Genomic DNA, 27,580 nt, shown 5'->3' with positions numbered 1-27,580 from the left:
GGCATTCCAGATAAGGTCATTCCTACTCTGATAAAGGCTAGGAAGGAGGTGACTGCGAAACATTATCTCCGTATTTGGATGAAGTATGTGTCTTGGTACGAGTCCAAGAATGCTCCTCCGGAAGAATTCCATCTGGGCCGTTTTCTTCACTTCCTCCAGACTGGAGTGAATTTGGGCCTAAAATTAGGCTCCATTAAAGTTCAGATTTCGGCCCTATCCATTTTCTTTCAGAAGGAATTGGCTTCTCTCCCAGAAGTCCAGACTTTTGTGAAGGGAGTGCTGCATATCCAGCCTCCTTTTGTGCCTCCAGTGGCACCATGGGACCTTAACGTGGTGTTACGGTTCCTTAAGTCTCACTGGTAGCGCCGCTTCAAACGGTGGAATTAAAGTATCTCACTTGGAAGGTGGTCATGTTGTTGGTCTTGGCATCTGCTAGGAGAGTATCTGAGTTAGCGGCTTTGTCTCACAAAAGCCCCTATCTGATCTTCCATGTGGATAGAGCGGAGTTGCGGACTCGTCCTCAATTTTTGCCTAAGGTGGTTTCCTCTTTTCATATGAACCAACCTATTGTGGTGCCTGTGGCTACGCGGGACTTGGAGGATTCCGAGTCCCTTGATGTGGTCAGGGCATTGAAAATGTATGTAGCCAGAACGGCTCGGGTTAGGAAAACAGAGGCACTGTTTGTCCTGTATGCAGCCAACAAGGTTGGCGCTCCTGCTTCTAAGCAGACTATTGCTCGCTGGATCTGTAATACGATTCAGCAAGCTCATTCTACGGCTGGATTGCCGTTACCAAATTCGGTAAAGGCCCATTCCACTAGGAAGGTGGGCTCTTCTTGGGCGGCTGCCCGAGGCGTCTCGGCTTTACAGCTTTGCCGAGCAGCTACTTGGTCGGGTTCAAACACTTTTGCTAAATTCTACAAGTTTGATACCCTGGCTGATGACCTCATGTTTGCTCAATCGGTGCTGCAGAGTCATCCGCACTCTCCCGCCCGGTTTGGAGCTTTGGTATAATCCCCATGGTCCTTACGGAGTCCCCAGCATCCTCTAGGATGTAAGAGAAAATAAGATTTTAAACCTACCGGTAAATCTTTTTCTCCTAGTCCGTAGAGGATGCTGGGTGCCCGTCAAAGTGCGGACAAAATTCTGCAATCCTTGTATATAGTTATTGCTTACATAAGGGTTATGTTACAGTTTTGGTCAGTCTCGGGCTGATGCTGTTTTGTTTCATACTGTTAACTGGTTCGTATATTCCATGTTATACGGTGTGGATGGTGTGGGCTGGTATGAATCTTGCCCTTAGATTAACAAAATCCTTTCCTCGTACGGTCTGTCTCCTCTGGGCACAGTTTTCTAACTGAGGTCTGGAGGAGGGGCATAGAGGGAGGAGCCAGTGCACACCCATATCTAAAGTTCTTTTTAGTGCCCATGTCTCCTGCGGAGCCCGTCTATCCCCCATGGTCCTTACGGAGTCCCCAGCATCCTCTACGGTCTAGGAGAAAAAGATTTACCGGTAGGTTTAAAATCTTATTTTTTCCTCTACCAGTAGAGATATGTAATAAATGGAAAAACCCGATTCTCATGTCGCATAGTCTTGTCATCCACTCTGCCAGTTACTACTGTCACCTCTCTGAAGGAACTGACAGATAAAGGTATTGAGGGTAGCCTGAAATCTGTTTACTCCCTTACAGGGGCTGTTCATAGGCCCACTATAGCTGCTGCTTTGGTTGCAAAGGCTATAGAAGCTTGGAATCGGGCACCGGAAGAGGAACTACCTGTGGATATTTCTGAGGAAAGCAGGCAATACCTGTCTCCTATTAAAACTGATTCTTACTATGGCCCTCATTCCGAGTTGATCGGTCGCAAGGCGAATTTAGCAGAGTTACACACGCTAAGCCGCCGCCTACTGGGAGTGAATCTTAGCTTCTTAAAATTGCGACTGATGTATTCGCAATATTGCGATTACTAACTACTTAGCAGTTTCAGAGTAGCTCCAGACTTACTCTGCCTGTGCGATCAGTTCAGTGCTTGTCGTTCCTGGTTGACGTCACAAACACACCCAGCGTTCGCCCAGGCACTCCCACCGTTTCTCCAGCCACTCCTGCGTTTTTTCCGGAAACGGTAGCGTTTTCAGCCACACGCCCCTAAAACGCCGTGTTTCCGCCCAGTAACACCCATTTCCTGTCAATCACATTACGATCGCCGGAGCGAAGAAAAAGCCGTGAGTAAAAATACTTTCTTCATAGTAAAGTTACTTGGCGCAGTCGCAGTGCGAACTTTGCGCATGCGTACTAAGCGGATTTTCACTGCGATGCGATGAAAAAGAACGAGCGAACAACTCGGAATGAGGGCCAATATGCAGGAAGAGCCATCTGAGGCTGGTGTGTTGGCCGCCAAGCCATCTGCTACATCCATTCTGGCAGGCCGAAAGCCTTGGAAGGTTGACCAGTATTCCAGGAAAACCCTAGATAATGTCCCCCGTGAAGGGGAGAATTTCTTTGGGTAGGAATTAAATAAGATTGTGTTGTCTTTTGCGGCAGCTAAGGCAGCCTTTCTTTCACCAACTAACCTGGCTCAGAAGGCCAGGAGTACTACCTTTCGGCCTCAGGGAAAGGCGAAGGGTCAGTCATTCCCTAGACAGTCTTGCCATTTCAAATCTCCCAAGGCCAAACAGTCCTGGGAGGCATGTCAGTCGGCCGCAAAACTCCATAAGCCCGCAGCCTGATGGGGCGGGCCTACCCCTGGGGGACCTCAGGGTAGGAGGCAAACTTCTGCACTTCGCTCAGGTTTGGCACATGAGCACTTCAGACGCTCGGGTGCTAGAAGTTTTCTCTCACAGGTACTGTCTCGTTTAAGGGGCATCCCCTTCACCAGTACTTCACCACGTGCCTACCATCGGACCCGATAAAGGCACAAACCTTGGAAACTGTGGTCAGTTCTCTCCTACACTCGGGAGTGATGCCGTTTCCTCAGTCCCAGAGGGGCAGAGGCAACTACTCAACCCTGTTTTTGGTCCCAAAACCCAACTGGTCGCACCGGCCTATTCTCAACCTTAAGTCTTTAAACAAGTTAGAGAGTATCCAAGTTTCGCATGGAAACTTTGCACTCAATAGTTCTGGCCATGGAGCCTGGGGTCTATATGGTCTCCCTCGATATATAGGATGCATATCTGCATATTCTTATTTCCACTTCGCATCAGCAGTCCCTGCGGTTTGCTATTGGCAGCCTACACTACCATTTTCAGGCTCTGCTGTTTGGCCTAGCCATGGCTCCCCGCATCTTTACCAAGGTTATGGCCATCGTGACAGGCCATCTCCATCGTTAGGGAGTGCGAATCCTTCCATACCTGGACTACTTGTTGGTCATGGCAACCTCACAGAAAGTCCTCCTCAGTCCTCTCCAACTGACTGTTTTTCCTTCCTACAGTCCCACGGTTGGTTGAAAAATTGGAAAAAAGACCTTGGTTCCATCTCTGAGCTTGGTACACCTAGGGGCGCTTCTGGACACTCACAGCTAAAGACTGTATCTTTCCCCAGACAAATTTCTAAAACTTCAGACCAAAATACGTCCCTTCCTTCACCGTCGGCAAGTGTCTATAAACTCGGCGATGGAAATTCTAGGTCTGTTGGCGTTGTCTTTCGAAATGGTCGAGTACACTCCGTTTCATTCACGCCCTCTCCAACGGTTGATACTCCAAGTGGAACGGCCTGCCTTATCGGATTAGATCACATATTCTCTCCTTAACTCCGGAGGTTCGCCTATCATTGACTTGGTGGCTACAGGACCAGCGATTGGGCATGGGAAGTCCCTTCTGAATCCCCAACTGGGTCCTACTGACAACAGATGCCAGTCTTCATGGCTGGGGAGCAGTAACAGAGCAACACTCGTTTCAGGGACTCTGGACTAGGGTGGATTCCCTGCTTCCAATCAATGTGCTGGAGTTGAGAGCAGTGTTCAATGAACTGACTTTGGCTCGTCCTATCCTGCAGAACAGATCAGTTCAAGTTGAATCTGATAATGCCACCACGGTGACATATATCGACCACCAAGGCGGAACTCTGAGCCGCATGTCGATTATGGAAGCATCCAAAATTTCTGTGTTGGGCGGAACGCTATCTTCCGGCCATATCAGCAGTATTCATCCCGGGTGTGCTCAACTGGGAATCAGACTTTCTCAGTCATCGGGATGTTCACGCCGAGGAGTGGCCTGTTCATCCCGAGGTCTTTCAACTCTTGACAGACAGATGGGGTCTACCAGATGTAGATCTCATGGCCTCTCGACACAATAACAAGGTTTAGGTCTTCGGATCAGGGATCCCTTAGGCAGCGTTCGTGGACGCACTGGTGGTCCTGTGGAACTTTCACCTGCCTTACATCTTCCCTCCTGAGAGACTTCTACCCCGGGTTCTTCCGAAGTTCAAACAAGGAGGAAAACTCAATCTCATAGCTCCAGCATGGCCCAGAAGTCACTGGTTCTCAGATCTCCAGGGTCTCTTGGTAGAGTAACCCCTTCTCCTTCCTCAGCGACGGGACCTATGTCAGGGTCTTTGCCTTCATCCGTACCTGACCCGGCTGTCTTTGGCGGCGTGGCTCTTGAAGCTTTGCTTCTGAGGTCAAAGGGCTTTTCCTGTATGGTCATTCAGACTATACTGAAGGCCCGCACACTGGCCTGTGCCTGTATATATTATAGGGCAGTGATGGAGAACCTATGGCACTCCAAGCTGTTGTTGAACTACACATCCCAGCATGGCCAAATATCAAAACTGTAGAAGGGCATGCTGGGATGTGTAGTTAAACAGCTTGAGTGCCAAAGGTTCCCCATCACTGTTGCGTGGTGCGCTGCTAAGCGTTATGATGCCACTAAGTTCAGGACTTCCAGAATTCTGGCTTTTCTTCAATGAGGTTTAGACCCAGGCCTTTGTCATCCCTCTCTCAAGGTACACATTTCTGCCTTGTCTATATGGTTACAACGCAAGATTGCCTCCATTCCTGATGTACACCCGTTCCTTCAGGGCGTTATTCGCATTCAGCTTCCCTATGTCCCTCTGGTGGCGTCATGGGATTTGCCTGTTGTATTGGAGGCTCTTCATGAAGCCCCTTTCTAACCTTTGGAATCTGTGGACCTCAAATGGCTAACTGCCAAGGTTCTCTTCCTACTAGCTATTGCCTCAGCACAGAGGGTTTCAGACCAGGGTGCATTATCCTTTTGTCCTCCTCCCCTTTTTTTGATCTTCCCACCGAGACAGAGCAGTTCTCCAAACCAGACCTGGCTACCTCCCCTAAGGTGGTTTCCTCTTTTCATCTTTAATCAAGAGATTGTGGTTCCAGCCCTCATCTCTACAGACTTGTTGGCTAAAGAGCGTTCTTTAGATGTGGTTAGGGCTCTCCGGGTCTATGTGGACCATACTTCCTGCATTAGGCGTTCTGATTCCCTGTTTGTCCTTTTTGGTTTTCACAGACCTGACTGACCTGCTAATATGCAGAAGTTGGTCAGATGGATTAGAATGGTGATTGCACATGCTTACACACTGGTTTTCCAGTTCCACCTTCGATTTCTGCCCATTCTACGGTCTATAGTACCTCCTTGGGCGGCACCCCGTTGGGGATCCGCTGAACAATTGTGCAAGCCAGCTTATGTAGTCTTCGGTACCCACATTTCTCTGACGTCCTAGTGGATGCTGGGAACTCCGTAAGGACCATGGGGAATAGCGGCTCCGCAGGAGACTGGGCACAAAAGTAAAGCTTTAGGACTACCTGGTGTGCACTGGCTCCTCCCCCTATGACCCTCCTCCAAGCCTCAGTTAGATTTTTGTGCCCGACCGAGAAGGGTGCACACTAGGGGCTCTCCTGAGCTCTTAGTGAAAGTTTAGTTTTAGGTTTTTTTATTTTCAGTGAGACCTGCTGGCAACAGGCTCACTGCATCGAGGGACTAAGGGGAGAAGAAGCGAACTCACCTGCGTGCAGAGTGGATTGGGCTTCTTAGGCTACTGGACACCATTTGCTCCAGAGGGACCGAACACAGGCCCAGCCTCGGAGTCCGGTCCCAGAGCCGCGCCGCCGGCCCCCTTACAGAGCCAGAAGCAAGAAGAGGTCCGGAAAATCGGCGGCAGAAGACATCCTGTCTTCACCAAGGTAGCGCACAGCACTGCAGCTGTGCGCCATTGCTCCTCAGCACACTTCACACTCCGGTCACTGAGGGTGCAGGGCGCTAGGGGGGGGCGCCCTGAGCAGCAATAGAAACACCTTGGCTGGCGAAAATACATCACATATAGCCCCCAGGGCTATATGGATGAATTTTAACCCCTGCCAGATTCCACATAAAAGCGGGAGAAAAGGCCGCCGAGAAGGGGGCGGAGCCTATCTCCTCAGCACACAGGCGCCATTTTCCTTCACAGCTCCGCTGAAAGGACGTCTCCCTGACTCTCCCCTGCAGTCCTGCACTACAGAAACAGGGTAAAAAAGAGAGGGGGGCACTAATTGGCGTAATAATTACAAATAGCAGCTATAAGGGGGAAAAACACTTATTTAAGGTTATCCCTATATATATATATATATATATATATATATATATATATATATATATATATATATATAGCGCTCTGGTGTGTGCTGGCATACTCTCCCTCTGTCTCCCCAAAGGGCTAGTGGGGTCCTGTCCTCTGTCAGAGCATTCCCTGTGTGTGTGCTGTGTGTCGGTGCGTTGTGTCGACATGTATGAGGAGGAAAATGATGTGGAGGCGGGGCAATTGCCTATAATAGAGATGTCACCCCCTAGGGAGTCGACACCTGAGTGGATGATCTTATGGAAGGAATTACGTGACAGTGTCAGCTCTTTGCAAAAAACAGTTGACGACATAAGACAGCCGGCTACTCAGCTTGTGCCTGTCCAGGCGTCTCAAAAGCCATCAGGGGCTCTAAAACGCCCGTTACCTCAGATGGTAGATACAGACGTCGACACAGATACTGACTCCAGTGTCGACGGGGAAGAGACAAACGTGACTTCCAGTAGGGCCACACGTTACATGATTGAGGCAATGAAAAATGTTTTACATATTTCTGATAATACTAATACCACTAAAAAGGGTATTATGTTCGGTGAGAAAACTACCTGTAGTTTTTCCTGAATCTGAGGAATTAAATGAGGTGTGTGATGAAGCGTGGGTTTCCCCCGATAAAAAAAACTGATAATTCCTAAAAAATTATTGGCATTATATCCTTTCCCGCCAGAGATTAGGGCGCGTTGGGAAACACCCCCTAGGGTGGATAAAGCACTCACATGCTTATCAAAACAGGTGGCTCTACCCTCTCCTGAGACGGCCGCCCTTAAGGATCCTGCTGATAGAAAGCAGGAAGGTATCCTAAAATGTATTTACACACATACTGGTGTTATACTGCGACCGGCAATCGCCTCAGCCTGGATGTGCAGTGCTGGTTTGGCTTGGTCGGATTCCCTGACTGAAAATATTGATACCCTAGACAGGGACAGTATATTACTGACTATAGAGCATTTAAAAGATGCATTTCTATATATGTGTGATGCACAGCGGGATATTTGCCGACTGGCATCAAGAGTAAGTGCGCTGTCCATTTCTGCCAGAAGAGGGTTATGGACGCGACAGTGGTCAGGTGATGCGGATTCCAAACGGCATATGGAAGTATTGCCTTATAAAGGGGAGGAGTTATTTGGGGTAGGTCTGTCAGATCTTGTGGCCACGGCAACAGCTGGGAAATCCACATTTTTACCCCAGGTCGCCTCTCAACATAAGAAGACGCCGTATTATCAGGCGCAGTCCTTTCGTCCCCATAAGGGCAAGCGAGCGAAAGGCTCCTCATTTCTGCCCCGGGGCTGAGGAAGGGGAAAAAGGCTGCAACAGACAGCAAATCCCCAAGAACAGAAGCCCTCACCCGCTTCTGCCAAGTCCTCAGCATGACGCTGGGGCTTTACAAGCGGACTTAGGCAAGGTGGGGGCACGTCTCAAGAATTTCAGCGCGCAGTGGGCTCACTCGCAGGTAGACCCCTGGGTCCTTCAGGTGGTATCTCAGGGGTACAAATTGGAATTCGAGACACCTCCCCCTCGCCGGTTCCTAAAGTCTGCTTTACCGACGTCTCCCTCCGACAGGGAGGCGGTATTGGAGGCCATTCACAAGCTGTATTCTCAGCAGGTAATAATCAAGGTACCCCTCCTGCAACAGGGCAAGGGGTATTATTCAACGCTGTTTGTGGTACCGAAGCCGGACGGCTCGGTGAGACCTATTTTAAATCTGAAATCTTTGAACACTTGCATACAAAGGTTCAAGTTCAAGATGGAGTCACTCAGAGCAGTGATCGCGAACCTGGAAGAAGGGGACTATATGGTGTCTCTGGACATCAAGGATGCTTACCTCCATGTCCCAATTTACCCTTCTCACCAAGGGTACCTCAGGTTTGTGGTACAGAACTGTCACTATCAGTTTCAGACGCTGCCGTTTGGATTGTCCACGGCACCCCGGGTCTTTACCAAGGTAATGGCCGAAATGATGATACTTCTTCGAAGAGAAGGCGTCTTAATTATCCCTTACTTGGACGATCTCCTGATAAGGGCAAGATCCAAGGAACGGTTAGTAGTCGGAGTAGCACTATCTCAAGTAGTGTTACGACAGCACGGGTGGATTCTAAATATCCCAAAATCACAGCTGATTCCGACGACACGTCTGCTGTTCCTAGGGATGATTCTGGACACAGTCCAGAAAAAGGTGTTTCTTCCGGAAGAAAAAGCCAGGGAGTTATCCGAGTTAGTCAGAAACCTCCTGAAATCAGACCGGGTCTCAGTGCATCAATGCACAAGGGTCCTGGGAAAAATGGTGGCTTCCTACGAAGCGATTCCATTCGGCAGATTCCACGCAAGAACATTTCAGTGGGATCTGCTGGACAAATGGTCCGGATCGCATCTTCACATGCATCAGCGGATAACCCTGTCCCCAAGGACAAGAGTGTCTCTCCTGTGGTGGTTGCAGAGTGCTCATCTTCTAGAGGGCCGCAGATTCGGCATTCAGGACTGGATCCTGGTGACCACGGATGCCAGCCTGAGAGGCTGGGGAGCAGTCACACAGGGAAGAAATTTCCAGGGCTTGTGGTCAAGCCTGGAAACGTCACTTCACATAAATATCCTGGAACTAAGGGCCATTTACAATGCTCTAAGCCAAGCAAGACCTCTGCTTCAGGGTCAGCCGGTGTTGATCCAGTCGGACAACATCACGGCAGTCGCCCACGTAAACAGACAGGGCGGCACGAGAAGCAGGAGGGCAATGGCAGAAGCTGCAAGGATTCTTCACTGGGCGGAAAATCATGTGATAGCACTGTCAGCAGTGTTCATTCCGGGAGTGGACAACTGGGAAGCAGACTTCCTCAGCAGACACGACCTCCACCCGGGAGAGTGGGGACTTCATCCAGAAGTCTTCCACATGATTGTAAACCGTTGGGAAAAACCAAAGGTGGACATGATGGCGTCCCGCCTCAACAAAAAACTAGACTGGTATTGCGCCAGGTCAAGGGACCCTCAGGCAATAGCTGTGGACGCTCTGGTAACACCGTGGGTGTACCAGTCAGTGTTTGTGTTCCCTCCTCTGCCTCTCATACCCAAGGTACTGAGAATCATAAGAAGGAGAGGAGTAAGGACTATACTCGTGGCTCCGGATTGGCCAAGAAGGACTTGGTACCCGGAACTTCAAGAGATGCTCACAGAGGAACCGTGGCCTCTACCTCTAAGAAGGGATCTGCTCCAGCAGGGACCCTGTCTGTTCCAAGACTTACCGCGGCTGCGTTTGACGGCATGGCGGTTGAACACCGGATCCTGAAGGAAAAAGGCATTCCGGATGAAGTCATCCCTACCCTGATCAAAGCCAGGAAGGATGTAACCGCACAACATTATCACCGTATTTGGCGTAAATATGTTGCGTGGTGCGAGGCCAGGAAGGCCCCTACAGAGGAATTTCAACTGGGTCGTTTCCTGCATTTCCTGCAAACAGGACTGTCTATGGGCCTAAAATTAGGGTCCATTAAGGTTCAAATTTCGGCCCTGTCAATTTTCTTCCAGAAAGAACTGGCTTCAGTTCCTGAAGTTCAGACGTTTGTCAAGGGGGTACTGCATATACAACCTCCTTTTGTGCCTCCAGTGGCACCTTGGGATCTCAATGTAGTTTTGGGGTTCCTAAAATCACATTGGTTTGAACCACTCACCACTGTGGACTTAAAATATCTCACATGGAAAGTGGTAATGCTGTTGGCCCTGGCTTCAGCCAGGCGTGTCTCAGAATTGGCGGCTTTATCCTATAAAAGCCCTTACCTAATTTTTCATTCGGACAGGGCAGAATTGAGGACTCGCCCTCAATTTCTCCCTAAGGTGGTTTCAGCGTTTCACCTGAACCAGCCTATTGTGGTACCTGCGGCTACTAGGGACTTGGAGGACTCCAAGTTGCTGGACGTAGTCAGGGCCCTGAAAATATGTTTCCAGGACGGCTGGAGTCAGGAAATCTGACTCGCTGTTTATCCTGTATGCACCCAACAAGCTGGGTGCTCCTGCTTCTAAGCAGACTATTGCTCGCTGGATTTGTAGTACAATTCAGCTTGCACATTCTGTGGCAGGCCTGCCACAGCCAAAATCTGTGAAAGCCCATTCCACAAGGAAGGTGGGCTCATCTTGGGCGGCTGCCCGAGGGGTCTCGGCGTTACAACTTTGCCGAGCAGCTACTTGGTCAGGGGCAAACACGTTTGCTAAATTCTACAAATTTGATACCCTGGCTGAGGAGGACCTGGAGTTCTCTCATTCGGTGCTGCAGAGTCATCCGCACTCTCCCGCCCGTTTGGGAGCTTTGGTATAATCCCCATGGTCCTTACGGAGTTCCCAGCATCCACTAGGACGTCAGAGAAAATAAGAATTTACTTACCGATAATTCTATTTCTCGTAGTCCGTAGTGGATGCTAGGCGCCCATCCCAAGTGCGGATTGTCTGCAATACTTGTAAATAGTTATTTTTACAAAAATCGGGTTATTATTGTTGTGAGCCATCTTTCCAGAGGCTCCTCTGTTATCATGCTGTTAACTGGGTTCAGATCACAGGTTATACGGTGTGATTGGTGTGGCTGGTATGAGTCTTACCCGGGATTTAAAATCCTTCCTTATTGTGTACGCTCGTCCGGGCACAGTATCCTAACTGAGGCTTGGAGGAGGGTCATAGGGGGAGGAGCCAGTGCACACCAGGTAGTCCTAAAGCTTTACTTTTGTGCCCAGTCTCCTGCGGAGCCGCTATTCCCCATGGTCCTTACGGAGTTCCCAGCATCCACTACGGACTACGAGAAATAGAATTATCGGTAAGTAAATTCTTATTTTCTTAGGTTTTATGCCTTGTAATACTTTCACCTCCTAGGATGCTTCCTTTGGACTCCGGATTCTCTTATCCGCTCAGGCGCGTCCCCTCCCTTGAAATACTGCTTTGGGGCATGTTTCCCTGTGGAACCCCTATGTACCCTCCTGCAGAAAAGAAGAGTTATGGTAGACTTTACTTTTTTATTTATTTATTTTTTTACTCTTTCTGTGAAGTACACAGGGTCCATCATGGGGCACCCACCCTGACGCACCTGGGCTCTCTGGGTTTGTATGGCATTGGCCTCTTGTTCCTTCTGCTGTTGATGAGAATGTGTTCTTACGTGCCTAACCTCTTTCTTCTCTCCTTCCTGCTTGCTGCATTGGACTAGTTAACAAAACTGAGCTACCAGTTCCTGGAGGTGGGGTTATAAAGGAGTGAATTATGCATCCTGGGAAAGCTAAATCTTTAACTGTTTGGTGCCCAGATGCCTCATCCACCACTACAACCCGATGTTTCCCTGTGGACCCTATGTACTTCACAGAGTTAACAAAGTGAAGTCCACCATAACTATTAGAAATTCATGCAAAACTCTTTTGCTCTAGGTCAACCTATTAAAAAAGACCATTGGCCAGTTCAATGGATTTGCCTTTGAGAAGGGAAGTGATCAATATAAAAAGAAGGAAGAGCTGCTTAAAAAGTAAGTATTTGACTGACTGTGGAATACTTACCTTTATAGTCTTAAGAATTTAACCACTTAACTGGCATGGTAAAATCACATGCGGCCGCGCCACCCTACTGTGCCCCCCCCCCCCCAGTTTTTAATTAGGAGATCGGTTATGCAGATGTGCATAATATAATCTTTAAATATGAAGAAAAATCCTATACTTTTTAAACCATATTAAATTAATTTTTAAAAATAAATCCATGTTCTGAATGATTTGAAGGAAAATTTGTCAGTTAAGTAGTAAGTATTGCTTGAAAGTGTGTGTTTTTTTTTCTTTCTCTGACGTCCTAGTGGATGCTGGGAACTCCGTAAGGACCATGGGAATAGCGGCTCCGCAGGAGAATGGGCACAACTAAAGAAAGCTTTAGGTCACCTGGTGTGCACTGGCTCCTCCCACTATGACCCTCCTCCAAGCCTCCGTTAGATTTTGTGCCCGGCCGAGGTTGGATGCACACTAGGGGCTCTCCTGAGCCCTTAAAAAGAAAGTATAGATGTAGGTTTTTTATTTTCAGTGTGACCTGCTGGCAACAGGCTCACTGCAGCGAGGGACTAAGGGGAGAAGAAGCGAACTCGCCTGCTTGCAGCCGGATTGGGCTTCTTAGGCTACTGGACACCATTAGCTCCAGAGGGATCGACCGCAGGCCCAGTCCTTGGTGTTCGGTCCCGGAGCCGCGCCGCCGTCCCCCTTGCAGAGCCAGAAGCAAGAAGAGGTCCGGAAAATCGGCGGCAGAAGACATCAGTCTTCACCAAGGTAGCGCACAGCACTGCAGCTGTGCGCCATTGCTCCTCATGTACACCTCACACTCCGGTCACTGAGGGTGCAGGGCGCTGGGGGGGGGGGGCGCCCTGAGCAGCAATATTAACACCTTGGCTGGCAAAAATACCACAATATATAGCCCCAGAGGCTATATATGTGGTAAATACCCCTGCCAGAATCAAGAAAAAAGCGGGAGAAAAGTCCGCGAAAAAGGGGCGGAGCTATCTCCCTCAGACACACTGGCGCCATTTTCTCTTCACAGTGCAGCTGGAAGAAAGCTCCCCAGGCTCTCCCCTGTAGTTTTCAGGCTCAAAGGGTTAAAAAGAGAGGGGGGGCACTAAATTTAGGCGCAATATTATATATACAAGCAGCTATTGGGGAAATTTCACTCAGTTATAGTGTTAATCCCCACATTATATAGCGCCCTGGTGTGTGCTGGCATACTCTCTCTCTGTCTCCCCAAAGGGCTTTGTGGGGTCCTGTCCTCAGTCAGAGCATTCCCTGTGTGTGTGCGGTGTGTCGGTACAGCTGTGTCGACATGTTTAATGAGGAGGCTTATATGGTGACGGAGCAGATGCCGATAAATGTGATGTCGCCCCCTGTGGGGCCGACACCAGAGTGGATGGTTAGGTGAAAGGTATTAACCGACAGTGTCAACTCCTTACATAAAAGGGTGGATGACGTAACAGCTGTGGGACAGCCGGCTTCTCAGTCCGCGCCTGCCCAGGCGTCTCAAAGGCCATCGGGGGCTCAAAAAACACCCGCTCACTCAGATGGCAGACACAGATGTCGACACGGAGTCTGACTCCAGTGTCGACAAGGTTGAGACATATACACAATCCACTAGGAACATCCGTGACTTAATCCCGGCAATAAAAAATGTGTTACACATTTCTGACATTAACCCAAGTACCACTAAAAAAAGGTTTTATGTTTGGGGAGAAAAAGCAGGCAGTGTTTTGTTCCCCCATCAGATGAATGAATGAAGTGTGTGAAAAGCGTGGGTTCCCCCCGATAAGAAACTGGTAATTTCTAAAAAGTTACTGATGGCGTACCCTGTCCCGCCAGAGGATAAGTTACGCTGGGAGATATCCCCTAGGGTGGATAAGGCGCTCACACGGTTGTCAAAAAAGGTGGCACTGCCGTTTTAGGAACGGCCACTTTGAAGGTACCTGTTGATAAAAAGCAGGAGGCTATCCTGAAGTCTGTATTTACACACTCGGGTACTAGACTGAGACCTGCAGATCGTGCTGCTGCAGCGTGGTCGGTGACCCTGTCACACATGAGAACATATTAAAGACGTCGTCTTATATATGAGGGATGCACAGAGGGATATTTTGCCGGCTGGCATCCAAAATGAATGTAATGACCATTCTGTCAGGAGGGTATTAGAGACCTGTCACTGGACAGGTGATGCTGACTTTAAAAGGCGCATAGAGACTCTGCCTTATAAGGGTGAGGAATTATTTGGGGATGGTCTCTGGGACCTCGTATCCATTACCTCAGGTTTCCTCACAGACTAAGAAAGCACTGTATTATCAGGTACAGTCCTTTCGGCTTCAGAAAAGCAAGCGGGTCAAAGGCGCTTCCTTTCTGTACAGAGACATGGGGAGAGGGAAAAAGCTGCACCAGTCAGCCTGTTCCCAGAATCAAAATTCTTCTCTCGCTTCCTCTGAGTCCACAGCATAACGCGGGGGCTCCACAGGTGTAGCCAGGTACGGTGGGGGGCCGTCTCAAAAATTTCAGCGATCAGTGGGCTCGCTCACAGGTGGATCCCTGTTTCATTCAAGTAGTATTTCAGGGGTACAAGCTGGAATTCGAGATGTCTCCCCCCCCGCCGTTTCCTCAAATATGCCTTGCCGACAACTCCCTCAGGCAGGGAGGCTGCGCTAGAGGCATTTAATAAGCTGTATTCCCAGCAGGTAATACTCAAGGTGCCCCTACTTCAACAAGGACGGGGTTACTATTCCACACGGTTTGGGGTACCGAAACCGCATGGTTCGGTGTGACCCATTTTATATTTAAAATCCTTGAACACATACATAAAAAAAAAAATTCAAGTTCAAGATGGAATCGCTCAGGGCGGTTATTGCAAGCCTGGACGAGGGGGATTACATGGGATCCCGGGACATCAAGGATGCTTACCTGCATGTCCCCATTTACCATCCTCGCCAGGAGTACCTCAGATTTGTGGTACAGGATTACCATTACCAAGTCCAGACACTGCCGTTTGGACTGTACATGGCACCGAGGGTGTTTACCAAGGTAATGGCCAAAATGATGATACTCCTTCAAAAAAAAAAAAAGGGAGTTTTAATTATCCCGTACTTGGACAATATCCTTATAAGGGCAAGGTCCAAGGAGCAGTTGCTAGTCGGGGTAGCACTATTTTGGAAAGAGCTACAACAGCACGGTTGGATTCTAAACAGTCCAAAGTCACAGCTGGTTCCTACGACACGTCTACTGTTCCTGGGGATGGTTCTGGACACAGAACAGAAATAAGTGTTTCTCCCGGAGGAGAAAGCCAAGGAACTGTCATCTCTAGTCAGAGACCTCCTGAAGCAAAAACAGGTATCGGTGCATCAATGCACGCGAGTCCTGGGAAAAAATGGTAGCTTCCTACGAAGCAATCCCATTCGGCAGGTTCAATGCAAGAGGGCCGCAGGTTCGGCATACAGGACTAGGTCCTAGTGACCATGGATGCCAGCCTTTGAGGCTGGGGGGCAGTCACACAGGGAAAAAACTTCCAGGGACTTTGGTCAAGTCAAGTGACTTCCCTACACATAAATATTCTGGAACTGAGGGCCATTTACAATGCCCTGAGTCAGGCAAGGCCTCTGCTTCAAAACCAGCCGGTACTGATCCAATCAGACAACATCACGGCAGTCGCCCATGTAAACCAACGGGGCGTCACAAGAAGCAGGATGGCGATGGCAGAAGCCACAAGGGTTCTCAGATGGGCGGAAAATCATGTGTTAACACTGTCAGCAGTGTTCATTCCCGGAGTGGACGACAGGGAAGCAGATCTTCTCAGCGGACACGACCTCCACCCGGGAGAGTGGGGATTTCATCCAGAAGTCTTCCAAAGGATTGTACACCATTGGGAAAGGCCACAGGTGGACATGATGGCGTCCCGCCTCAACAAAAAGCTATAAAAGATATTGCGCCAGGTCAAAGGACCCTCAGGCGATAGCTGTGGACGCTCTGGTAACACCGTGGGTGTACCAGTCGGTTTATGTGTTCCTCCCTCTGCCTCTCATACAAAAGGTACTGAGAATAATAGGAAGGCGAGGAGTAAGAACGATACTCGTGGTTCCGGATTGGCCAAGAAGAGCTTGGTACCCAGAACTTCAAGAAATTATATCAGAGGACCCATGGCCTCTGCCGCTCAGACAGGACCTGCGGCAGCAGGGGCCCTGTCTGTTCCAAGACTTACCGCGGCTACGGTTTGACGGCATGGCGGTTGAACGCCGGATCCTAAAGGAAAAGGGCATTCCGGAGGAAGTCATTCCTACGCTGATTCAAGCCAGGAAAGATGTAACTGCAAAACATTATCACCGCATATGGCGAAAATATGTTGCTTGGTGTGAGGCCAAAAAGGCCCCAACAGAGGAATTTCAACTAGGTCGATTTCTGCATTTCCTACAAGCAGGAGTGTCTATGGGCCTAAAATTAGGCTCCATTAAGGTACAGATCTCAGCTCTCTCGATTTTCTTCCAAAAAGAACTAGCTTCAGTACCTGAAGTTCAGACATTGTCAAAGGAGTGCTGCATATTCAGCCCCCGGTTGTGCCTCCAGTGGCACCTTGGGTTCTCAACGTGGTGTTGAGTTTCTTAAAATCACATTGGTGTGAGCCACTAAAAACCGTGGATCTAAAATATCTCACGCGGAAAGTGGTCATGTTATTGGCCTTGGCTTCGGCCAGGCGTGTATCAGAATTGGCGGCTTTGTCATATAAAAGTCCTTATCTGATTTTCCATATGGATAGGGCAGAATTGAGGACTCGTCCCCAGTTTCTCCCTAAGGTGTTATCAGCTTTTCACTTGAACCAACTATTGTAGTGCCTGCGGCTACTAGGGACTTGGAGGATTCCAAGTTACTGGACGTAGTCAGGCCCTTGAAAAATTATGTTTCCAGGACGGCTAGAGTCAGGAGAACTGACTCGCTGTTTATCCTGTATGCACCCAGCAAACTGGGTGCTCCTGCTTCTAAGCAGACTATTGCTCGCTGGATTTGTAGCACAATTCAGCTGGCGCATTCTGCGGCTGGACTACCGCAGCCAAAATCTGTAAAAGCCCATTCCACAAGGAAGGTGGGCTCATCTTGGGCAGCTGCCCGAGGGGTCTCGGCTTTCCAACTTTGCCGAGCTGCAACTTGGTCAGGGGCAAACACGTTTGCTAAATTCTACAAAATTGATACCCTGGCTGAGGAGGACCTGGAGTTCTCTCATTCGGTGCTGCAGAGTCATCCGCACTCTCCCGCCCGTTTGGGAGCTTTGGTATAATCCCCATGGTCCTTACGGAGTTCCCAGCATCCACTAGGACGTCCGAGAAAATAAGAATTTACTTACCGGTAAATCTATTTCTCGTAGTCCGTAGTGGATGCTGGGCGCCCATCCCAAGTGCGGATTGTCTGCAATACTTGTATATAGTTATTGCCTAACTAAAGGGTTATTGTTGAGCCATCTGTTGATAGGCTCAGTTATATTCATACTGTTAACTGGGTATAGTATCACGAGTTATACGGTGTGATTGGTGTGGCTGGTATGAGTCTTACCCGGGATTCAAAATCCTTCCTTATTATGTCAGCTCGTCCGGGCACAGTGTCCTAACTGAGGCTTGGAGGAGGGTCATAGTGGGAGGAGCCAGTGCACACCAGGTGACCTAAAGCTTTCTTTAGTTGTGCCCAGTCTCCTGCGGAGCCGCTATTCCCATGGTCCTTACGGAGTTCCCAGCATCCACTACGGACTACGAGAAATAGATTTACCGGTGAGTAAAATCTTATTTTTTGTGTTTACATTTATTTATTTATTTTTCTTTCTAGGGCAAGGAAGGATGATTTAAAAAAGATCTGTGCTGTTCTTGATTTGGAAAAATGTGGTACAAACATCGAATTGATTTCCAAAATTTTGACTTTCCTCATGGAGCCAAAGTCCACAGGAAAAGTAAGAACTACCATGAAAAACTATACTCGAGTTAATTTAGTGCAGGAAAATAATTCATAGTTTCAAGAGATTATTTTTTGGGACTAATTAAGGTAAAACAGCCTTGCTTCATGTGGCGGGTTTGTTTTAGGGTGTGTACACACGGTGTACACCCCAAAATGAAGCAACTGATTGACCCCAGAGCAACACTAGAGTGAAAAGTGAAAAAATGAATTTTATTGCAGGGATTATTATTGATTGGTAGTGTTTGAATTGTGCACCTGCAACCTTGTCTTTGTATGCAATAACACACTAAATTCTGCTGCTATTGGAAAGTGCTGTGGATAACATGACCCATTGTCGGCAGCTGTCACACAAGATAACCACATGTTGCGTGTAAACTGTTATCATATACTGTATAAGGAGGACTTGTAAAACATGGCACATCTTAACAAATATTATTTATGTAAGCGTCATTGGACAGTCTAGAATGCTCACCATTTCTGTCTGTAAACTGTTTCATAAGCATGATAGTGGCTGAGGGTTATGAAAGAATGGATTAAGTATAACAAACGTCTTGCATCACTCGGCCAAAGACTGCAATAAATTATTTGTGTAAAAGCAATGTTTCTGAGCATGTATTAATCCATGGCTTTTGTCTACCTGTATATGGCAGAGAACACAGGAGTGTAATGTACTGCATAGTGAACAGTACTACTAGATATCCCCCACATCTACCATCATTCACATATTTGGGGCTATTCAGTTACCCCCGATGGGACATCGGGAGTAAAAATCCCTGATGTTTCTTGGGGTTTTGCTTTCGGGCTATTTGATTTAATTGGCTGGTAAAAAGTGCATTTTCACCCGAAAACGTTTATGGGTGAAATAGATCGAAAAATGGGGCTGTTATCAGGGATGTTGCTTCGCCTGCCGGAGGCAGGCGAAACAAAGTCCCCGATAAGCCGTGGCACGCGCTGGCTAATCGGGGCTAATTATATAGCCCCTTTCCCGGCGATACATTAGACACGACAGTATGTCTGGGTAATTGAATATCCCCCAAATTGTTTTGATATGATATAGGTTAATGGATGTTTGCGGTTAAAATCCATATTTAATAGTAACTGTAGTTTCCTGTTTTTCCGATTAAATTTCTCTTTCAGCCATTGCCAAAATCCAAATCAAAGTCTCCAAAAGGGGGTAAGAAGGAACGTAGCAGCTCTGGATCCGCACGCAAATCCAAAACTGTTAAATCCAATGTTATTTTGCCTGATGAATCTAGTAGTGAAGATGAAATAAAGGATAAAGAGTCTTCAGATGGTGAAAAAGAGAGTGAGGAGGAGAAAGAAGAGAAGGTACTGTTAAATAGTCTACTGTGTGTACTGTCCACCACTAGATCTTTCATTTGAGTTCTAAGCCTAATCGTTCTTTCTAGCCGCCAAAGAAAACTCCCAAAAAAGAGAGAGCCAAACCAAAAGTAACACCGAAGAGTAAAAAAGCTACAAAATCTGCAAACGTAAAGAAAGCAGACAGCAGTACTACAAATACAAAGACTGCAAGCAATTCCAAGAAAGGTAATTCAAGACTAAAGTCACATTAAAAATAATATTTTAAACTAAGTCTTTCTTTGTAGTTCTGCATTAAACCACTAAAAATGAAGGGTCTCTCCTCACTGTTCCTGTAGCTGGGTCATCTGATGTGTGTCATCTTGTATCACTAATTTGACTCCTAGAATCCTACTATCTTACTCTTCAGTTGGTTTATGCCTTTCACTGAAAATGTCTTGACCATTTTGGTGTCCCTAATCTTTTGAAAAATAAAACATATTAAAAACAAAAAAAACCACTTTAAATCTGTACGTCAGTCCTGGCCAACCCATGGCTCTCCAGCTGTTGTGAAACTACAATTCCCAGGATGCCATGCCACAGTTTTGTCATTAGGGGATGCTTAGTGTGTCAGGGAATGCTGGGATGTGTAGTTCCACAACAGCTGGAGAGCCACAGGTTGACCAGGCCTGATGTACAGATTTAAAGTGTTTTTTTTCTTCCTCTTACGTCCTAGAGGATGCTGGGGTTCCATTTAATACCATGGGGTATAGACTGGTCCACTAGGAGCCACTGGCACTTTAAGAGTTTAATAGTGTGGGCTGGCCCCTCCCTCTATGCCCCTCCTATCAGACTCTGTGTTGAAAATGTGCCCGGAGGTGCCGGTCACAGCTAGGGGAGCTCCTAGGAGTCCTCTTAGTTTTTTTTATTTATAGAGTTTGTTATTTTACAGGAAGGCTGCTGGCAACAGTCTCCCTGCTTCGTGGGACTAGGAACCAACTTAATAAAGAGTTAATGGTTCTCTACTCCGCTGACAGGACACTGAGCTGAGGGAATTGATCGCAAGCCCACAAGGCGACCGCCCACTTTCGCAGCACGGCCGCCAAACCCTAACAGAGCCAGAAGATAGGAGAGTGGTAAGTACAGCGCCGGCGTCCCGATTGGTGGGTCGTCGGCGGGTATGGCGGCACAAGGGTTGGAGTGCAGCTCTGACAGGCTGCGCTCCTGGAAGGCTCAGCAGCATGCACATGTCGACGCTTGAGGGGCGTCCTGAGCCAGCGCATTAACCCTACAATGGTCACATTAGTTATCAGGGGCTAATCCCGCTGTTAACACATTAAAAACCTCAGGCCAATATAAAGAATAAGTGCGGGAAGCCGTGCGCTATTACAGGGGGCGCGGGGCTTCCTCTCAGAGCCGATCCAGCACTCACCAGCGCCTTTTTCTCCCTGCAGATCATAAGACAGGACATATCCCACATTACCATGTCTGTGGGCTCTATGTCCTATGCTGCAGAATGTTTATCTTCTCCTGAGGAGTCTATTCCATGTACTCAAGACTGCAATATAGTTTCTCAGCCTTCTGGATCTGATGTCCCAGATTTGAACAAGGATGTCACATACTGAGAAAGGCGCAGTTTTTGAGAAAATCTGTGGAGGATATAATGTATTCAGCCCCCACTACTTTGTCTAAAAACCACCTACATACCCATAAAAATGTACACTTGCCCAAATAATGCAAGCTGACACTATTACCGACTGATACACTGTACGGTGATGGGGATGTGCAGGTTGGGGGGGGGGGGGTGCAAGGGGTGCAACTAATGATTGAAGTCATTAGGGATGTTTTGCATATTACTGAGAAGGTACCTGAGCAGGCAGAGGAGTCTTATTTTATCTTAAATAAAAAGTCCTCACCTTCCCAGCGTCTAAGGAGTTTAAACTCCTTGTTTGAAAAGTCCTGGGAAAACCCAGAGAAAAAATTCCAGATCCCTAAAAGAATTCTCATTTGCTTTCCCTTTCCCTGAAGAATATAGAAAGAAGTGGGAAAATCCACCTATAGTGGACGCTTCTGTATCTAGGTTGTCAAAAAAGGTTGTTTTACCTGTCCCTGGCTCAACCTCCTTAAAGGAGCCGGCTGACCGCAAGATTGAGACTATGCTCAAATCACTATACACTTACAGGAGTGGCTCCGAGACCCACGATTGCTTGTGTGGATTTCTAGAGCCATAGTAAAGTGGTCAGGCACCTTACTTGAGGATTTAGATTCTATGGATAGGGGTGACATTGACTTGTTTTTACGTCACATGCAGGTTTCATGGTAGAGGCCATGAAGGACATTGGCCAACCTAATGAAAGGGCTACTTCCATGGCAGTCTCAGCACGCAGAGGACTCTGGCTGCGCCAATGGTTTGCAGATGCAGAATCCAGGAAAAGTGTAAAGAACCTACCCTTCACAGGTCAGGCCCTGTTTGGGGAAGCACTGAATGCGTGAATGTCCACGGCAACTGCGGGTAAGTCGACTTTTCTTCCTTCCGTAGCTGCACCGACTAAGAAATCATATCCTACTTCTACACTGCAGTCCTTTCGGACCGCAAAATGTAAAAGATCCAAAGGTCCCCCCATCTTCTTTAGAGGAGGTCGGGGAAAATCCAGAAAACCCTGCACCAACAGGTTCCCAGGAACAGAAATCAGGTTCAGCTTCCTCAAAATCTTCAGCATGACGGTGGACCTCCCAGCCTGGAGATCGGGTAGGTGGGAGCGAGACTAAAATATTTCAGTCACATTTAGATGTCATCATGCCTAGACCCATGGGTAAAAGATATTGTTTCCCAGGGGTACAGACTGGAGTTTCATGAACTCCCACCTCACAGATTCTGTCAGCGAAGCTGGTAAGCCTGATTTGAAGAAAGTACAATCCTGAAGGAAGCAATTCAAAAATTGGTACAAACAAATGTCATTGTTCCAGTTCCACCTCGCCTTAAAAACGGGGTTATTACTCAAACCTGTTTGTGGTACCGAAACCGAATAGGTTCAATATTGGTCTTACCGAACCAAAGTCATTGAACCCCTACTTGAAGGTTTTCAAAATGGAGTCTCTGAGAGTGGTGATCTCAGGTCTGGAGGAGGGGCAATTCCTAGTATCCCTCGATACCTTCACATTCCGATCTGGCCGCCTCACCAGGCCTATCTAAGGTTTGCACTACAGGACTGTCACTATTGGTTCCAGACATTGCCATTTGGCGCCTCCACAGCACCGAGGGTGTTCACCAAGGTCATTGCAGAGATGATGCCATGTTCATGATGAGTGAACATAATTCCATATCCGGACAATCTACTGATAAAGACATCTTCCAGGGAGAGGCTGTTGCAGAGTATTACTCTTTCAACTGAACTACTCCGGGATCATGGGTGGATCCTGAACCTTCCGAAGTCCCATTTGGAGCCGACGGGGAGACTCCCCTTCCTGGGGGTGAACTTAACACGGAAGTGCAGAGGGTTTTCCTACTAGCGGAGGAAGCGTTGGTGATCCAATCAATGGTCCGGGATGTCTTGAAGTCAGCCCGGGTATCGGTTCATCAGTACATTCGCCTTCTGGTAAAGATGGTAGCCTCCTACCAGGCTCTGCAATACGGAAGATTCTATGCAAGGTTCTTCCAGCTGGATCTCCTAGACAAGTGGTTGGGATCACATCTTCACATGCACCAACGGATACGCCTGTCGCCGAAAGCCAGAATTTCACTCTTCTGGTTTCTGCAAACTTCTCACCTACTCGAGGGCCACAGGTTTGGGATTCAGAATTGGATTCTTCTAACCACGGATGCAAGTCTCAGAGGTTGGGGAGCAGTCACCCAGGAGGAAAACTTCCAAGGAAAGTGGTCAAGTCAGGAATCTATCCTTCCAATAAACATTCTGGAACTAAGGGCCATATACAACGGCCTTCTACAAGCGGCACATCTTCTGCAAGATCAAGCCATTCAGGTTTAGTTAGACCACATCACAGCAGTGTCCTACAAAAGCGGCAGGGCGGAACAAAGAGCAGAGCCGCAATGTCAGAGGTAACGAGAATCCTCCTCTGGGCAGAAAGGCATGCGGTCTGCAATCTTCATTCCGGGAGTGGACAACTGGGAAGCGGATTTTCTCAGCAGACACAATCTCCATCCAGGAGAATGAGGCCTCCACCCGCAGGTATTCGCAGAGGTAACAAGCCAATGGGCTGTACCTCAGATAGACATGATGGCCTCTCGCCTCAACAAGAAGCTTCAGAGGTACTGTTCCAGGTCACGAGACCCACAAGCAGTGGCGGTGGACGCCCTGGTAACTCCGTGGGTGTTAGTCGGTGTATGTGTTCACGCCTCTTCCGCTCATCCCAAGGATTCTCAAACTAGTATAAAGAACAAGCGTTCAGGCGATCCTCCATTGCTCCGGACTGGCCAAGACGGGCTTGGTACGCAGATCTTCTGGAATTACTGCTGGAGGATCCGAGGCCTCTTCCTCTTCGCGAGTACCTTCTACAACAGGGGCCGTACGCCTATCAAGACTTAATACGGCTACGTTTGATGGCATGGAGGTTGAACGCCAGATCTTAGCTCGGAAGGGCATTCCGAATAAGGTCATTCCTACTCTGATCCAAGCTAGGAAGGGAGTAACGTCTGAGCCAGCCATGTCCAAACTGCGGCCCTCCAGCTGTTGTGAAACTACATATCCCAGCATGCCCTGACACAGTTTTGCTGTCGGATTATGTTAAAGCTGTGTCAGGGCATGCTGGGATGTGTAGTTTCTCAACGGTTAAAGGGCCGCTGTTTGGACCTGCCTGGTCTAAGCATTACCATTGGATTTGGAAAAAGTATGCGTCTTGGTGTGAATTCAAGAAGTTTCCAACGGTTTGAGTATCAACTAGGACGTTTTCTCTTTTTTCTACAAGCAGGTGTGGATGTGGGCCTACGCTTGGGCTCCATAAAGATCCAGATTTCGGCCTTGTTTGTTTTCTTCCAGAAACAATTGGCTGCTCTCCCTGAGGTTCAGACATTCTTGAAGGGAGTTCTGCTCATCCAACAGTTTGGTCAGTCTGTTCTGCAGGAACCTCGGCAGTCACCCTCCCGTACTGGGAGCTATGGTAAATCCCCATGGTACGAAATAGAACCCAGCATCCTCTAGGACGTAAGAGAAAATAGGATTTTATATACCTACTGGTAAATCCTTTTCTCGTAGTCCGTAGAGGATTCTGGGCGACCAGCCCAGTGCTTCGTATTCCTGCATTGTTACTTGGTTAAGTATTGTTGGTTTAGCTGTTGCTGAATCGTTTCTAGTTGGTTAGCTTGGCTTTCCTTTTTGTTATGCGTGAGCTGGTGTGAATCTCACCACTATCTGTGTTTTTCCTTCTCTCGAAGTATGTCCGTCGTCTCGGGCAGAGTTTGTGTGGTCTCCATTAAGCAATGTCCAGGGACTCTGTGTCATATGCTGCAGAGGATATGTTCTCTCAGGATGATCCCATTCCATGTAATCGGGATTGCACTGGTTTAGCACAGATTCCAGCAAGGGAGCCTGAGTGGTTATCCTCTATCAAATCTATGATTTCTCAGATTTCAAATAGGGTTGCACAAAATGAATCTGCAACTCGGGCTTTACAGAACTCTATGGCAGTCTGGCTCAGTTCTTGTACATCAGGGCTCCCCGCTATATATTCACATAAACGTGCTCTTGCACAGATCATGCAGGATGATACCGATACCAATTCTGATACTACAGACGGTGATGGGGATGTGTTGCGGGGGGGCAGCATCTCTTGCTAAAGGGGTGCAGTTGATGATAGAGGCTATTAGAGATGTGTTGAATATTGCTGATACAACACCCGAGCAGGTTTAGGAGACCTTACTTCACGGAGAACAAGAAATCCTCGCTAATCTTCCCTGCGTCTAAGGAATTCAATGCTATTTTTGAAAAGGCTTGGGAAAACCCGGATAAAAATTCCACATACCTAAAAGGGTTCTGGTAGCGTTTCCTTTCCTGGTAGAGGATAGGAAAAAATGGGAAAACCAGTCCATTGTTGATGCGTTAGTATCCAGACTCTCAAAAAAGGTGGTTTTACCTGTTCCAGGATCTACCGCCTTGAAAGAGCCGGCTGATCGTAAAATTGATAATACGCTCAAATCCATGTACACTGCTTCTGGGGCAATACTACGTCCCGCTATTGCCAGTGCTTGGATTGTCAAAGCTATAGTAAAGCGGTCAGGCATGTTACTTGAAGACTTGGATACTATGGAGAAATGTGATGTTGAATTGTTTTTACGTAACATTCAGGATTCGGCAGGATTTCTGGTAGAATCCATGAAAGACCTGTGTTATATGGCTGCTGGAATTTCTTCCATGTCTGTCTCAGCTCGTCGAGGACTGTGGTTGCGCCAGTGGTCTGCTGACGCGGAATCCAGGAGAAGTGTGGAGACCCTACCCTACACAGGTCAGGCTCGCTTTGGGGAAGCGTTAGATGCGTGGATCTCCACGGCTGCGGCTGGTAAGTCACTCTTTCTTCCCTCCGCTACACCTGCTCCGAAGAAACCCTTTTCTTCAGCTACATAACAGCCCTTTTGTTTTCCCAAGCCCAGAAAGGCCAAGCCGTCCAACACCTTCTTTCGGGGAGGTCTGGCCAAGTCCAAGAAACCTGCGGCTGCAGGTTCCCAGGAACAGAAACTTGCATCAGGTACACCAGAGTCCTCCGCATGACTGTGGACTGCACGCCCCGGAGGTGGGGCCGGTGGGAGCGAGACTCAGGCATTTCAGTCACGTCTGGGTGTCATCCGGCCCTGGACCCCTTGGTGCAAGATATTGTGTCTCAGGGGTACAGGCTGGAATTTCAAGATTTCCCTCCTCACAGATTTTTCAAATCCGGCTTGCCAGCTCTGCTAGCGGACAGGACTGTCCTGCAAGAAACCGTCCAGAAGTTGGTGGAAGCACAGGTCATTGTGCCAGTACCACCTCATATGCAAAACAAAGGTTACTATTAGAACCTTTTCGTGGTACCGAAACCGGATAGTTCGGTCAGGCCCATTCTGAACTTAAAATCACTAAACCCCTTTCTGAGGGAGTTCAAGTTCAGAATGGAGTCTCTGAGGGCAGTGATATCAGGTCTGGAGGAGGGGGAATTCCTGGTATCCCTGGATATCAAGGATGCGTACCTCCACATTCTGATTTGGCTGCCGCATCAAGCTTATCTTCGATTCGCACTGTTGGACTGTCATTTTCAGTTCCAGGCCCTGCCATTCGGCCTCTCGACAGCACTGAGGGTATTCACCAAGGTGATGGCGGAATTGATGATTCTCCTCCGCAGACAGGGGGTGAACATAATTCCATATCTGGACGATCTGCTGATAAAAGCATCGTCCAAGGAGAAGCTGTTACGGTCCATAGCTCTCACGACCCAGCTTCTCAGGGAACATGGCTGGATCTTGAATCTTCCAAAATCACATTTGGAACCAACCAGGAGGTTGTCCTCTCTGGGAATGATTTTCAACACGAAAGTGCAGAGGGTACTTATTCCAGAGGAAAAAGCGTTGGTGATACAAACAATGGTCCGGGATGTCCTGAAGCCAACCAGAGTGTCGGTTCATCAGTGCATTCACCTTCTGGGAAAGATGATGGCCTCTTACGAGTGCACGCATTGACCCGGCTACCGTTTACACGGCACAGTTTGCCGGGTTGAACACGTGTTCAACCCCGCAAACTTCCCAAGTTCGAATACCGGGTCACTCGACCTGGACTATTCCAAATCGACCTTTACACCAGCCAGCACGTTTATGTTTATGCACGTTCATGTGCAATAACCCGTGTTACTAGCTGGTGGTGTAAAAGGGGTATAAGTTTCTGCAGGAGGATAATGTACTTCATTGCATGGGTTTAAAGTCTTTGCTGTCTGGTTTTGCATGAGTGTTTTGGGGAAGATGTTCATGGCCTTTGAGGCAGACCAGTATGTAGTGTTTCATTCGAGGGAGTTCAAGGTCTAACTAATTTCAAATTAGAATGAGTCTCTCCAACACCTGTCTGACCAGATCATACATCTCTCCCCGTGCTTGAATTAGTCTCGCTTTTTTTTTGTGATAGTAGGTGACCAAGAGACCATCAGTCTATGACCTCTATTTAGAAAAGTGGTTGGCAGGCATCTAAACAGTCCATTGTTAGATGGATCCACTATTAGTTAGGATTGCATTAAAAGGGGATATTCAATTTGTCCCGAGGGTGCCGGGTAATAAGTGTCGGCGCCGGGGGCTATTTAATTGGCCCCGATAAGCTGGCGCGTG

At 48.1% G+C, this 27,580-nt stretch overlaps 1 protein-coding gene across 2 annotated transcripts in view; it reads left to right on the top strand.

Annotated features, from left to right (window-relative positions):
- The window catches only part of DEK (DEK proto-oncogene), a 522,032-nt gene that overhangs the window by 459,384 nt on the left and 35,068 nt on the right, over nt 1-27,580 (top strand). For both annotated transcript variants that reach the window (XM_063923232.1, XM_063923231.1), the window contains 4 exons: nt 11,944-12,038; nt 17,866-17,986; nt 19,129-19,320; nt 19,401-19,539. In XM_063923232.1, the coding sequence (XP_063779302.1) occupies nt 11,944-12,038; nt 17,866-17,986; nt 19,129-19,320; nt 19,401-19,539 (547 nt within the window). The remainder of the gene's footprint in view (nt 1-11,943; nt 12,039-17,865; nt 17,987-19,128; nt 19,321-19,400; nt 19,540-27,580) is intronic.

The sequence above is a fragment of the Pseudophryne corroboree genome, chromosome 5 (assembly GCF_028390025.1).
Source record: "Pseudophryne corroboree isolate aPseCor3 chromosome 5, aPseCor3.hap2, whole genome shotgun sequence".
Taxonomy (NCBI): domain Eukaryota; kingdom Metazoa; phylum Chordata; class Amphibia; order Anura; family Myobatrachidae; genus Pseudophryne; species Pseudophryne corroboree.
The sequence above is the reverse complement of the archived record's forward strand: the minus strand, read 5'-3'. Positions and strand labels throughout refer to the sequence as shown.